The sequence below is a fragment of the Lactuca virosa genome, chromosome 5 (assembly GCF_052849685.1).
Source record: "Lactuca virosa cultivar CGN04683 chromosome 5, Lactuca_virosa_CGN04683_v6, whole genome shotgun sequence".
Classification (NCBI taxonomy): domain Eukaryota; kingdom Viridiplantae; phylum Streptophyta; class Magnoliopsida; order Asterales; family Asteraceae; genus Lactuca; species Lactuca virosa.
The window spans coordinates 395819021-395834255 of NC_136430.1; the positions used below are offsets into that span (position 1 = coordinate 395819021).

At 40.5% G+C, this 15235-nt stretch overlaps 1 protein-coding gene across 1 annotated transcript; it reads right to left on the bottom strand.

The window, feature by feature from the left end:
* Window positions 1-8600: 8600 nt before the first annotated feature.
* LOC145113827 (uncharacterized) lies at window positions 8601-9803 on the bottom strand. The gene has a single exon (XM_079049878.1). It carries the CDS (start codon window positions 9801-9803, stop codon window positions 8601-8603), a length of 1203 nt encoding a protein of 400 aa, XP_078906004.1.
* Between the last annotated feature and the right edge of the window lie 5432 nt (window positions 9804-15235).

Genomic DNA, 15235 nt, shown 5'->3' on the forward strand with positions numbered 1-15235 from the left:
CTGTACTACGGCTGACCGAAGGAGGGGAGAAGAAGGATGTGGCCGATGATGACCAGGCTAAGGTCTAGGCCTGCAAGAAGTTATTTTAGGTAGTTTTTTTTTTCATCAGTAACGTAAAGCAATTAATCTTTTGGTTGGGTTGGTGCGCAACCCCTTATGAATGCAATGGTTATGTTTTCTTTTTATATATCTCTCTTGGTTTTTCTGCATGACTGTTACGATACTAGGACCCTTAAATAATCAGGATTCCAGAAAACTTGGTTCCTGCAAACAATCCTGAGACAAAATTCTTTTAGTGAATCATTTTTAGTATATTGAATTCTGATAACCAAATGATTTTTTCTTTGGATCCTAGAATGTTCAGGATCCTTAAACTTTACTTAGAGTTATTTGAGAATAAGGATAGATGGAAATGTTATAAACCTTATGTTCAAAGATAAGAGGGTTGCCAAGCCACTGCATCGTGAAATGATCCCCTTATTCGTATCCCATAGTTAGATATCGTGCGTTCAAGCGAGATGTATAAACCTTAGTTCGTGTGAAAGAGGTAATTAGCTCTTTAAACCTTACAGGGGATTAAGTACCCTTAAGCGTAGGAGAAATGACCAGTCTCTAACTTGTGTATATGATAGTTTAAAGATCATACCGTTGATCTAATGGAATTGTTCAAGTGTTAAGATGCTGAGATCTTCATGTGTCAAGATCTTTACGTTTCAGGACCTTCAACCTTGAGGATCCTTATGTTTCAGGATCATTGCTTATGGAGATCCTTAGTTGTATGTTGTTCTGCATAGAAAACGTTATCTAGGGGTGGGCGTTATTCTAGCTAACGCCTATACGATGCTTAAGTTAGTAATGTATTCGAGGAGAAAATAAGTAATGATGAAAATTTTAAGCTAAAGAATATGTGCACCTTGGTTTTGTTGAAGATCAATTGATCTTACTTACATATATTATGTTTTGAGATGTATAACATTCCAGGATCTTGGCAAAATGTCTCCTTCGAGTGTTGTTATCCAATATGCTCCTTTTCCTGCTTCAGCATCTATGAGATATGGTCCTTCCCACTTAGGAGCTAATTTACCTGCACTAGGATCCTTGGTGTTTTGGAATGTTTTCCTTAATACCAAGTCTCCTATTTGGAATCTTCTGACTTTTCTGTTCTTGTTGTAAGCCTTGGCGATCCTTTGTTGATGAGCAACAATGCGTATCTTGGCAAGATCTCTGAGTTCGTCAACCGTGTCAAGATCCTGGGCTAGGATCCTGTCATTGTTTTCTTGATTTTTGAGCAAGTATCTTGCTATCGGGATCACTACTTCGGTAGGGATCATTTCTTTTGTCCGAAACACCAAGGAGTAGGGGGTCTGACCTGTGGCTACTTTGGAAATAGACCTATCTACCCATAGGACGAAAGGAAGCTCTTCTGCCCATCTTCCTTTCTTTTTATCTAGCCTTTTCTTCAAGTTGTTTACTATGATCTTATTGCTAGATTCTGCTTGACCATTAACTTGGGGATGGACATGAGTGTACATTATCATTTTGATTCCCCAATTCGTGAAAAAGTCTCTTGTCCTCTTGCTTATGAATTGGGATCCATTGTCGCATATGATTTCAGTGGGGATCCCAAACCTGGTCAAGATATTACGTTTAATAAATGAGACTACCTCTTTGTCTCTAACCTGAACAAAGGCTTCAGCTTGGATCCACTTCGATAATTAATCAGTCATCACCAACATGAAGACTTTTCCTCCTGGAGCTATTGGTAATTTTCCTAATATATCCATTCCCCATTTTATGAATGGCCATGGAGAGATAATAGGATGTATAGGTTCTGCCTGTTGATGTAGGATGTTGATGTGTCTTTGGAAAGCATCACACTTTTGAGCATGTATAAAAGAATCTCTCTTCATGGTTGTCCATTAGTATCCTGTTCTCAATGCCTTGGAGCATACGGATCTGCCCCCAGTTTGATTGCCACAGTCTCCTTCATGTATGCCCTTCAAGACTTCTGCAGCTTCAGGATCTTCCAAGCATCTAAGTTATGGACCTGCCAGGGACTTTTTATAGAGTTTACCTTGGATTATTACGAATCTAGAGACTCTTGTTCTAAATGCTCTTTTGCTTTTTTCTTCTGCTGGGATCGTGCCATTTTGGAGATACTCCATAATGGGTTGGATCCATGATCGTGGACTTCTTCGAGGATCCTGTTTTTCGGGATCCCTTTGGGGAGGGATCTGAGGGTCAAAATCTCCGATGGCTGCTACACTTATTTGTTGTTTAGGGTCATCGGGTTTGTCGAAAAGGGCTTCTATAGCTGGTGTTATTATGTGGGTTATAGGGATCTTCGTTTCTAGTGGGATCCTTAGGGAGGATCCTAAGTTGGCTAATGCGTCTGCTTCTGTGTTTTCTTCTCTGGGAACTTGGGTTAGGCTAAAGTTTTCAAAATCAGAGGCTAATTGTTTGAGGATCTCGAGGTATAATGCTAATCTTTCACCTTTTAGTGCATAAGATCCATTGAAGTGATTGGTTAATAATAAAGAATCAACAAACACCTGAAGATCCTTAGCCAATTGTAGTCCCATGATGAGTGCTTCATATTCCGCTTCGTTGTTGGTTGCATTGAATTTGTAACTAACTGCCTGGGGTAGGATGTCCCCCTGTGGCGATTTTAGTATGATCCCTATCCCGATTCCTTTTTGATTTGAAGCTCCATCCGTGAATAGTGTCCATTTTCCCAAGTGTTCATCTTCTAGGAGTTGTTTAGCTTCAATGTCTACTTCATTTTGTAGATCATTACTAAAGTTAGCCACAAAGTCTTCTAATGCTTGTGACTTTATGGCGGATCTTGGCTCATATTTCATATCAAACGTGCTTAACTTCACTGACCATTTTGCCATCCTTCCTGACATCTTTGGTATTCACATCACATTCTTAATAGGATAATTAGTTTTCACATGTATAGTATGTGTCTCGAAATAATGTCTTAATTTAGTAGAAGCAGTTACTAATGCAAGAATTAATTTTTCGAGTTGAGAATACCTGGTTTCAGGATCCAGAAGACTTTTACTTACATAGTAGATAGGATGTTGGTCTTCGTTAAGATCCTTGGTTAGGACAACACTTACCGTACTTGAGGATACCATGTTAAGATCCTTGGCTATGACAACACTTACTGTACTTGAGGATACCGAGAGGTAGAGGAGAAGTGGTTCTCCATCTATAGGCTTCACTAATAATGGCGCAGAACTTAAGTATCTTTTGAGTTCCTGAAAAGCTTCTTCGTGTTTTTCGGTCCATTCGAACTTCTTGTTCTTCTTCAAGATATAATAGAAGGGCTTACACCTTTCTGAGGATCTTGAAATGAACCTGTTGAGTGCTGCTACTCTTCCGGTTAGCCTTTGGATGTCTTTTGTTGAAGATGGAGATTTCAGCTCGATGATTGCTTTGGTTTGCTCCGGGCTTGCTTCTATTCCTTTCTTGGTTACCATATTCCCAAGGAACTTGCCCGAATTCATCCCAAAGTGGCATTTAGACGGATTCAACTTCATATTGTATTCTTCTAGAATGTAAAAGGCTTCTTTGAGATCCCTGAGATGATCTTCAACTTTCATGGACTTCACCACCATGTCGTCAATGTAGACTTCCATGGTGTCCCCCAACTTGTCTTTAAACACCCGGTTCACCAGTCTTTGATATGTTGCACCTGCATTTTTAAGACCAAAAGGCATTGCAGTGTAACAATATATACATGTTGGTGTTATAAATGATGTATCTTCTTGATCTGATGGTTCCATCTGGATTTGTTGGAATCATGTTGAAGCATCCATGAAGGTTAAGAGTTCGTGGCCAGCCGTTGCATCTATCATGGAGTCAATGTGTGGTATAGGGAAAGGATCCTTAGGACAAGCCTTGTTAAGATCTGTGTAGTCTACACATACTCACCACTTGTCGTTCTTCTTTTGTACGACAACTACATTAGCTAGCTATCTCGGGAACTTCACTTCCTTGATCATTGTTAGGGTGCAAAGTCACTCTTGGATGTTTTTGTGCTTTACCCACTTGTATTGTGTGATGAGTTGTCTTTCCTATAAATAGGAAGTGAGTGACACTCATTTATGTAATGAACACTTTGAGAGCATTAGTTTAGAGAGAGAAATTGCAAGACCTATTTGTACTCTTTCTATCAATACTAATGAGAGCTAAACCCATATTTATTTACTTCATGTGTTCTTGAGTTTACATGATGATTCACTAGATCTTTTCTAATTCCACACATGCCATCATTATCAACACCACTACAATTGGTATCAGAGCAGTTGTTCTTGATTGGATAAAGAATTGATCCATGATGACATTCTAGATTTGGTGATTCTTCAATTGTGTTTTAATCTTCATGTTTTAGAGAGTTTGGATTCTAGAAATCGAATTCATCTTTGATTCTATTCATAATTCGATTTTCTTCACTAGAATTCAAGTGATTTTTGCTTTCTCTCTCTAGAAAACCCATTCAAAATCACTTTCTATCTCTAAAAATTTTCAAGTTCTTGTGATCATGGGGGATTTGCCATATGATTCTTGGATTGTGATCGTTGAAAATATCAAATACAAAGTCAATGAAGATCAATTTTATGGGTTATTGTTAAGCGATTTGATTTCATGGAGTGATAAGGTTTCTTATGGAGGTTTGAAGGATGATCATGGAAGCTTGATATTTCAATCACTTTTTAGGATTGAATGGTTGATGAAAATTGCCTTGTCCATGTTAGTCCTTAGTAGAAATCAAAAAGAAGGAGAAGAAAGAGATTTGTTTAATAAGAAATACATTTCTCTAATTGAAAACCCAAATGATCTTCGTGCTCTTAAGTTTGTTGAAGTTCTTGACAATGGAATTCAATGTGATGTTCTTGATGTTCAAGAAAAAGGAGTTCAAGTTGATTCGCATGATGAAAAAGTTTTTTGCTCGATTGGAGTTCAAACCAATGATATTTTGTGTTCTTGTGATTCGTTTGAAGGAATGATTCCTTATTGGAAGCCGGTGATTCAAGAAATTCACAAGTATCAAACTCCAAAAGATTTGATTCAAATTCACAATGTTGAAGTTGTGGAAAGTGGGTTTGTTCATGAAATCAAATCTTCAAGATGCAAAAAGATGAGAAAGAAAAAGAAGAAGAAGATTAAACGGAAGAACAAGCGGGTTTATTCACAAAAATCGTCGAATGTTGTTGTGAATCCGAAATCCGTGAAGAAAATTTAGGTTCCAAAGAAACAATCTCCAAATGTTGCATTGAATTTGAAGTCAAAACCCAAAAGTGTTGGTGGTTCTTTTGAAGATGTTCTTGGATCGTTGAGGAACACGAAGAACACGAAGAACAAGTTGTACATCATGCATAATGGGTGGTACAATGTTTAAATTGGAGATTTTCTCGTTCCAACAAAAGAACCAAGATCTTCTAAATTTGATTCGTTCGTTGAAAATGGAACTCGATTCGTCAAAAAGGTATCTCAAATTCTCAAATAGATTCCAAAACGTCCATGATTTCGATTCATACTTTACGTTTTTCATTTTTTATCGATTTGCCTCATTGGATCTATTTCATTTCAATCCCTATTGTTGATCCAATTATTTTTGTTTAAGATCAAAACTAAAATCAAACTTATTTTGCTTAAATTTCAAAATTTACTGTTCATCTATTCAATAAGCCCAATCAATTAGTATGAATACTATTCATTGATCCAAAATTCGAGTCCATATATTTTTTGTGATCTGATTTCATTTAAAGTGGAGCCCAAGATTGATTAAATCATTTCGATACTCTTACTGTGTCCGTTCTTCATCTTGCGCTTTACTGAGTTGTACATTTAGATCGTACAAGCAACTCATCTGATGCATGTTTGTTCTTAAGCTTTCAATCTCGTTACGTCATTTTTTTTCTTCTTGTTAATCGGTGGAATGCGATTCGTTTGTTGATCAAATTCGTTCTGAATGTTTGTTTGATTTTGAATGCGAATCGTATTTGGATTGGAAAGCATTAGAGCACATTTGGTTTGAGTTGACTTTTTAAAGTCAAAATCAATGTTCTTGATAAATTGAACACGAAATTGAAAGTTAAACTGGATTTGGAGACTAAATGTTGATATCGATTTTGATTGATGACCTAATTTCGAAACCAGAAACTTGATTGATTTTAAAAGTCAGGTGTCGATGAATTGGGTTTACTAGCAAAGGACGAACCTGTGTTGAAATCAGGTTTGATGGTTGGTGGTATGCTTGGGAATGAAATCATTCTTGTGTTGGCTTGTTGGTTGATGATGTATAAAGCTGAAGAACGAATTTTGGGATGGAGATGTTTTGAGAACAAACTGAAACTCACGAACTCAGATGTTCGTTTGTTGGGTTTGAAGATAGTGTTGGAATCGATCGTGTGTTGGGTCAAGAATCGTTGATATTGAGCCTTGATTGCCTTCGTTTTGGGTTACGATTGGAAATCAAAATCGATGATTGGTGATTTTTGGCAATAACGAATGGATAGATTGAAGAACTAATTGCAAAATTGTTGTTTGGGAACACACTGACTAAAGAACTCAAATGTTTGTTCATTGCTTGAAGGCAAGTCGACAATCGAAATGTTGATGTCGATTTTGAAAGTAAAGAACATCGATTTGGAGTTTGCACACGAGATTGAGGATTTGGGTTGATGTTGATGAACTGGGAAACAAAAGTTTGTGTTGGAGACTTTCGCATCTATAAGATTTATTTTGGGTTGGTGATTGAAAAACGAAGGTGTTGATAACGAATGTTTCAAAACGACGATTCGTGAATGAAAAAGCGAACGAGGAGTGAGGAAATCGATTTATGTCAATAGGTCTGTATTGACTGGGAATTCAATTGCATGAAAAACGAATATTTTGGTTTTCAATCGAAGATTTTGAGTCGATGGCCTCAATTAACGAATTCTTTGAGTCTGGGTTTGTTGTTTTGTGTCGATTGGGAAACAGTGAGGAAAAAGCGAAGGTTTTGGGAGTCAAAAAGCGAAGCACTGTTGTTGGTGTCGATGATTTTGGAAGATCTGTAATAATGAAATGTCGAGTAAGTGTCTGAATGATTAAGAGGTTACTGTTCACGGTTAAGGCTTCACATGCCTTCGTTTTCGTTAAAATGGTGCTGTGAATTTCGTTCACTGGGTAACGAATTGAAGAACATATAAAACTTTCAAAAGTTGATAACGAGTTGGGAATGAAACGGGAAGACTTCGTCACATGATTCACGAACTGTGTAACAAATTAGAGAAGAAACACAAATGTTTCGAAATTAGTCCCTGAAGTTTCGAACATATGGCATAAATGGTCCAGTTTCGAATTTACAACAATAATTGAGGAAGAAAACAGAAATGTTTCGAAAATTACCCCTGAAATTACGAAGACTTGGCAGAATTAGTCCAGTTTCGAATATTGAGCAAAAATTGTGAAGAATGCAGAAGTTTCATGTTCAGTCCCTGTAGTTGGTGCGAACTTACACTTTATGCCCTGTTTCGCAAATGGGGGGTGTGTTTTGCATCTTTAGCTATTTTTGGCGCAACGGGTTCCTGCAAAATTTAGAAAGTGACAGTTTTACCTGGATTTTGGAATATCTTTCAACTTTCACCCAAAAAGTCAAAAAATTTCACAAAATGGAAATTTTTTGAGGCTTTTTCGTGATTCTTTTTCCGTGCAAGTTTTTCGAGAGTTTCATTTTGGTACACATCAAGTGGGAGTATTGTGATGTTCATTCCTTGGGCGCTTCTCACCCTTAATGGGTTTTATAATCATTTTTTGATTATAAAAAGGGGGAGAATGATGGGTATTCGAAACGAGTTTTTCGAGTATTCATTTGCGGATTTGAAGACCGGTGTTACTTCGAGGGGGAATTTGGTCTTGATCGCCCGAGCTCGTTGGATATTGAAGCCGGACATCCAATCCTAACTTTGAGGGGGAGAATGTTAGGGTGCAAAGTCACTCTTGGATGTTTTTGTGCTTTACCTACTTGTATTGTGTGATGAGTTGTCTTTCCTATAAATAGGAAGTGAGTGACAATCATTTATGTAATGAACACTTTGAGAGCATTAGTTTAGAGAGAGAAATTGCAAGACCCATTTGTACTCTTTCTATCAATACTAATGAGAGCTAAACCCAAATTTATTTACTTCATGTGTTCTTGAGTTTAGATGATGATTCACTAGATCTTTTCTAACTCCGCACATGCCATCATAATCAACACCACTACAATCATCCCTGTCTTAAGGAGCTTTTCCACTTCTTCCTGGATGATCTGATTCCTTTCAGGTGCAAACTTTCTTCTCTTTTTATGTATCGATCTGAAAGAAGGATCAATATTAAGTTTGTGAGTGATAATACTCTATACCTGTCATATCTTTGTGTTTCCATGCGAACGTCTTGCTTCTGGTTCGAAGGGAGCTTAATAGGTATTGCTCAATTTGCTCAGGTATTGAGGATGTTATGAGGACTTTGGCTTCAGGATCCTCGCTGCTCAGGGGCACTTCCTTCACGTCTTGCTCCCTTGTTTCTAGAACATGTCATGCCCCCAGCCTTAATTGCTATGCTTGCTAGGTTTTCGTCGCAGGCTTCATAGAGATTTTATAACATTCCTTTGACTCTTGTTGATCTCCCATGATCTTCACTGTTCCCCACAGAGTAGGCATCTTTACACATTGATGATATGTTGATGGAACTGCTTTCATCTCGTGTATCCATGGTCTTCCTAATATCATATTATAAGAAGATAAGGTATCAATAACACAAAAATTTTGTATAGAGTTTACCCCCTCTATGTATATTGGTAGCTTTATCTCCCCGATGGTGTGTTTTGTTTCTCCGCTAAATCCTATGAGGACCGAGGATCTTTTGATTATATCCGATTCCGGGATGTTCATCCTCTTCAGTGCGTCCAAGAGTACGATGTTGACCAAGGATCTTCCATCAACAAGGATCCTTCTGATGAAGTGGTTGGCAATGTACAGTGTTATCACGAGTTCATCATGGTGAGGATCCTGGATCTCTTCCCTGGCCGTTTCGTCAAACGTGATTTCCTTTTCATTGCTGACCGAGGTATTCTTCCATGGTCTAACCTCCTTTTCTGTTTTACAGACCTTGGCATGTCTTTTAGCATGAGAATAAGAACTACCACAAATGTTAGATCCGCTTGAGATCACGTTAAATATCTTGGCGTTTTGGGGTGGAGATCCTGGTTTCTCCAGGATCTTATGACCATCCTGGTTGTTTTCCTTGGACTTTTCTTTCTTTCTTCTGAGGTAGCTGATCTTCTTTCTTAGGGATATGCAATCCTCCGTCATGTGACCGAAATCTTCATGGTAAGCACAACATTTGGACTTGTCTCTCCAACTGGTAGATTTGTTATCCTTCTTTGGCCACCTTGCTTTGTCTCTAAGATCCTGCATATCATAGTTTAAACCTGAAACATCCACATAAAAACATAAATGAGTGATCTTAGGAGGTTCCCCTTCATTTCCTTTATCTTCAAGGGCATTAGCCTTGTGATGATCTGGTTTGGAATAGGGCTTCGATTTGTAGGATCTTGGAGCTGAGGATTCGGCCTTCCTATTGGGATTCTCGTATTGACTTGAAGGGTTGCTCCTCCTCTGGACTTCTTTATCCTCTTCAAGCCTTATGAACCTCAATGCTCGACACCTAACTTCGTCCAATCTCTTGCATGGAGTCATCACGAGATCTTCATAGAAGGGTGAATCCTTCCTTAGACCCATCTTGAAGTCCTCGACAGCAGTCGCCATATCAATGTTCGGGATTCTCAAAGATTCCCTGCCAAACCTATTAACAAAATCCCTAAGTTGTTCCTTAGGATCCTGAACCACCCGATAGAGATCACTAGTGATCTTCTCGAAGGTTCTGCTACAAGAAAACTGGTTATTGAAAATATTGACTAAGTGTGCAAATGAAGTGATAAAATAGGGAGGAACGTTTAGCAGCCACTTAAGAGCTGATCCCATGACGGTTGAACCAAAGCCTTTACATAGGCAACCTTCCTTCAAGTGCACTGGAATGGGAATGATCTCCATACTTTCTCGGTATTGTGCTACGTGCTCTTCAGGATCCGTAGTTCCATTGTAAGGCTTCATGCTAGGGGTCTGGAAGCGCTTAGGAACTTCAGTATCGGCTATCACATGAGAAAATCTCGAGATCCTGTTACTTTTTGGAGATGCCTCTTGTATGGGTTGAACTACCCCGGGTAAGCTTGAGATCATCTATCTCAACTGTTGAAGTTCCCTAGCCATGTTTCTACTTATTCCTGCATCAACATTCATAGAGTTAGTATTGATAGTATTGTTGTTTAAGAAGTTACTAGAATCAAGGTTTCTATGAGTATTGAAAGGCTCATCGAGATCATTGATTATAGATGCTTGATTGTTTGTAGTCATTCCCCAGGGCGATGCAGCAATAGCAGGAGATGTGTTCCCCTGTTGATTTCCTGAGGATCCTGCATTGTCGAAGTTAAGGATCCTTGGTTGTACAACTGTGGGCATTGTTTACTGGGATCTTTGAAGTTCCGCCTTCATACTCTCCACTTCTCTAAGTAGTGTTCTCTTGTCGTCTTATTGCTGAGTCATCTGTTGCATTATTTTCCTCATCATAGCGAAGAGTTTAACAGTAGTGACCAGAGCAGTCGGATCCTAGAGTCCTGAAGATCCCAAACTTCCTTGGTTAGTGCCCGGAGGGGTGTTTCTCTTGGAAGTATCAGGCGCTTTCCTTTGACCAGGGGGTTGACTTGGAGGAGGTGGTAGGTTTTTGGTTGGAATGGAAGGAGCGTAGGATGAAGAAAGGATCGGTTGTGTAGACATGATCTTTCGAGGATTTTGAACACCACGGCCCCATGGTGAGCGCCAAATTGTTTTGGTCAAAAATTACACAAGTATAAATCAACCAAATTGAATGAGAGGTTGTGATGTTCGAATTGTCCAATAGAAAAAAGTAAAGAGAATGACATGATTTTTTACAAGGAAAGCCCTTGATCCTTGCTAAGATCTCCGGCACAAAACCATGGGAGGTGATAATGATCACCTCCCTTGATGATTTTATTAATATAAAATGACGATTACAAAGAGTATTTCAGTAAGAAAAAGTGGAAAAAGTTCGTTTAGTAAGCTAAGAGTCAGTAGAGTGTGTCGTGTGCGAGATACATGTGTCAATTTATAGTCTAAACTAGCTAACAAGATGTCCGATATTCCCGGGATCCTCTATGACCAACTTTGTGAACGTTGATTTACTAGGTATTCTTGGTCTTTATGTAACGCTCAGTCCAGGTATTATTTATATTTTGGTCCCTTATATGTTGAATTATTACTTTTGGACCTTATGTTTGCAAGGTTGAGGGAAGGAGGGACCGTTTCTGCCAATTTTGGATTTTTGGAGGTGGAGCCTGAACGCAAGGCGTTCCCTTGGGGAACGCACTGCGTTTACGTGCAAAGTGTAAACCCTAAAATTTAAGGGTTAACCCCTATATAAAGAACATTATGCCCTAAAGTCCAGCCACCCTCTCACCCATAAGCATATCCTACGAAACCCTAATCCCTTGTTTGTGTGTTTTGAGCCTAGAAGACCATTTTTTAGTGCATCTTTGTGTTTTGAAGGAAGGTGGCCATTGTTGAAGCGTCATCAAAGGAGCAAAGGCATATAGATGCAGAACCTTATCAACATTTGGCACTCATATAAGGTATAAAGCTCTGAACTTGGTGTTTATTTGCTTAGATCTCTTATGTTGGGTTTTATGGACCTTTTTGGTCCCAAGGATGAAGCTTTATGGTTCAAATCCGTTTCCTAGGCTTATGGTTGCCACCCTTGGTGCTATTTGAGTCCCTAAGACAGAAAGTTGTCATCTTGAAGGTCTTTATGTGTTCATGCATGAGATAAGGCCATTTTCATAGAAGTAGAATGCCATTTTTGGAGTTTGGAGCTTTTGGGGGCATGCAAAGTCACCAAGTCCATGACTTTATAGTTGTAGAGGTCCTAAATGGCTTGGATCTACGTTTTGGGTAGCATGGCTTAAGCATTAAGTGCTTAATGACCGGTTTTTTGGAATCTGGACGCGAACGCGTCGCGTAAGGTCCCGAAACGCCATTCATTCCCGTTGGGGCTCACGATTTGGACTGGTGAGGAACGCTCAGCGTTCCACAAGGGAACGCCCTGCGTTCGTTACGGCAGTGGGATTCCTTGGGCCATTTTCATGGACTTTACTACTATGGGCCTTAGTGGATCATCATTTTGGGCTTTATTGGACTATGTCGTATTTTGGGTCTAGGTTAAGGCCCATTAGAGGGGTTGGGCCCAATTTAGAAAATTGGGCCAATGGTGGGCCATTAGTGGGCTTGGGAAGTCTACCTAGTATTGGGCCTTTCATGTTATGGTTTTGGGCTTTAGGCATGGACCAAATTAGATCAGGGGTAAAATGGTCATTTTACCCTAAGAATGATTATTGGCTTTTGACTAAGTGTTATTTTGTACTAATAGCTCGGGGAGTCATCGGAGCAGCCATTAAAGATTTCTTATTGTGAGATTCAACATTCAGGTGAGTTACCTTCCTGGTATGAGTGGGTCGAAGGCACCAATGTCGACCCATTAGTAGTTATTTGTAGTGGAGATAATTGTCTGGTATACCACTATCTGATGAGATTTATGTGCTTGTATGCTATGTTATTTTTGCTAGTGGTAGGGGTGAAATAGACCCCGTAACCGGTTGAGATAAATCGGAGGGTAGGTCGAGCACCCAAATATGCTTGGCAGGATAGGTTGGGCACCTAGATATGTCTGACATGGTAGGTTGGGCACCCAGATATGCCTGACAGTATGTTTATGCTATGTTATTATGTGGTAGTGGTAGGGGTGAAATAGACCCCGTAACTGGTTGAAATACACCGGAGGGTAGGTCGGGCACCCAGATATGTCCGACAGGGTAGGTCGAGCACTCAGATATGCTTGACAGGGTAGGTCGGGCACCCAGATATGCCTGACAGGGTAGGTCGGGCACCTAGATATGCATGACAGTATGTTGTTATGTGGTATGATGGGGGAACTCACTAAGCTTCGTGCTTATGGTTTTCAGTTTTGGTTTTAGGTACTTCTTCAAAAGGAAAGGAGCCGGCATGATCGCAACGCATCACACTATGATTTTTCCGCATATGAGATCTTCGGGACTTGTACTCTGATATTACTCTTTTATGACATGTTTTGGTTATTTGACATACTAGTTTTGATTATGATATGGGTTGGCACTATCAATGATTTCAGACTACTGTTTTATAAATACTTAATTAAAAATGAAATTTTTGGTCATGAATTTGGGATGTTACAAGTTGGTATCTGAGCCTTGGTTTGAGGGATTCGGACACACTTTCGGGGGTATCTGGACTCAAATCAAGGGTTGAAAGGTTTTTACAAGAGAAATACTTTTTCTAAAATTAAAATTAAGAGTTTTAATAAAGAACAAGAAGTGTGATGCGTGCAATCATCCGAGCTCAAGTAAGTTTTCCCCAAGATACCCATACATGTTATGATATGAATTGTAAATATGTGAATTGCATGCTAGATTAGGGCCAAGGATCTAGGAAGGATGCCTTGTATGCCTACTGTATAAGCTTATTGAACTACATGCTAGTACTGATCAGTCACTAGGTTTAGCCATATTGTGCAGATCTTGTCTGAGTCCAACCGTTGCAAGGAAGGACCTCTCATTCGAAGAATTATCTGGTTTTAGTAATATGTAATGGTATTCGAGAGCTAGTTAGGGAGAGGTAGCAGGGACTTCTTACGCAGCTGATGGCAGAGAGTAGGTTGGAGATTACCCTAGGGTAAGCCTAGGATGAGATTAGTGTGGAGAGCAATAGTAATGAAAGGGACTTGATGAACTCAAGGGAATCCTTGAGGAAAGTACAGATATATGTGGAAGGTAGTATGGGCCCATACTACTGAAGGAGAGGATCGGTACTTGAGTCAAGGAGGACCGAGATAAAACCATGGACCATGTAGTGAGTGTGAGCTCTCGATGATTATGTATAAGTGTGCTTTGTTTCAGAATGGTGGTGACGCGACATGGAGCAGGGGGCTCAGGATCTGGGTCTGGATCTGGTTCGGGTACGGATTCCGAACCGATTGATGATGGATTGCGCGAGTTCATTGAATTCGAGATTACGAGAGGCATCCTTGAGGCGACCCCGATGATTTTCGGGTCGATCAAGGAGGGTATCATTGAGTTGATGGAGGATCGCCTTAGGGCATTCAAGAGTGACATGGCACCTGGCTAGTCAGGGACTCGTACGTTCTCCTTCAAGGATTTCAAGGGATGTGGAGCACCAGACTTCTGCGGGGTGAAAGATCCCATTGTGGCGAGGCGATGGATCACAGACATTGAGTCTGCACAGGTGACGAGCTTCTGCCCCGAGAGGTCGAAGGTTAGGTTTGCTACTGGGTGTTTGGGGGAGCGAGCTAGAGACTGGTGGGAGGCAGTCGGTGATACTTTGGGAGCCCCAGCCATTGAGGCCATGACATGGTCGGATTTTGTGGCCAGGTTTCGGGCGGAGTTTGCGCCAGCTGTGGAGGTTCAACAGCTGGCCAGGGAGTTTTTGGACATGAGACATACTACTGAGACGGTGACGGAGATTACCGCCAAGTTCAGGGAGACGGACTTGTTGGTGCCCCAGTACGCGGGTGATGAGGAGATGAAGAAAACCTGGTACCATGATATTTTGAGAGTTGACATTTGGAAGTATGTCAGCTATTCGATGTGCCCGTCTTTGGATGATATGATAGCTAGGGCACAAGAGAGGGAGATTGGTATAGAGCGCATTAGGAAGAGGAAGGCGGAGACTACGCAGACGACTAGGGTTTCGGTGAAGAAACCCAAGGGATTCGACTCGAGGTCGAAGGGAAAGCAGGGCCGGAGCCGTTGTGGGAAATGCGGCAAGCCACACGAGGGAGTTTGCAGAGCTGGGGGATCGGGCTGCTACAAGTGCGGCAAGACTGGGCACTTTAGCAAGGATTGTACTGCCCCTACCCCACCATTCAGACATCAGACCTGATTTACTTCCAGTACAATCAGTGGGGCCATAAAAAGGCCCACTACCCGCGATTGGTATCAGGAGCGCCGGTGGTGGCGCCAGCTCCAGCGACCCTGCGGATTACAGATGGTTGCTTACCACCGAGGAGAAGCGTGTCG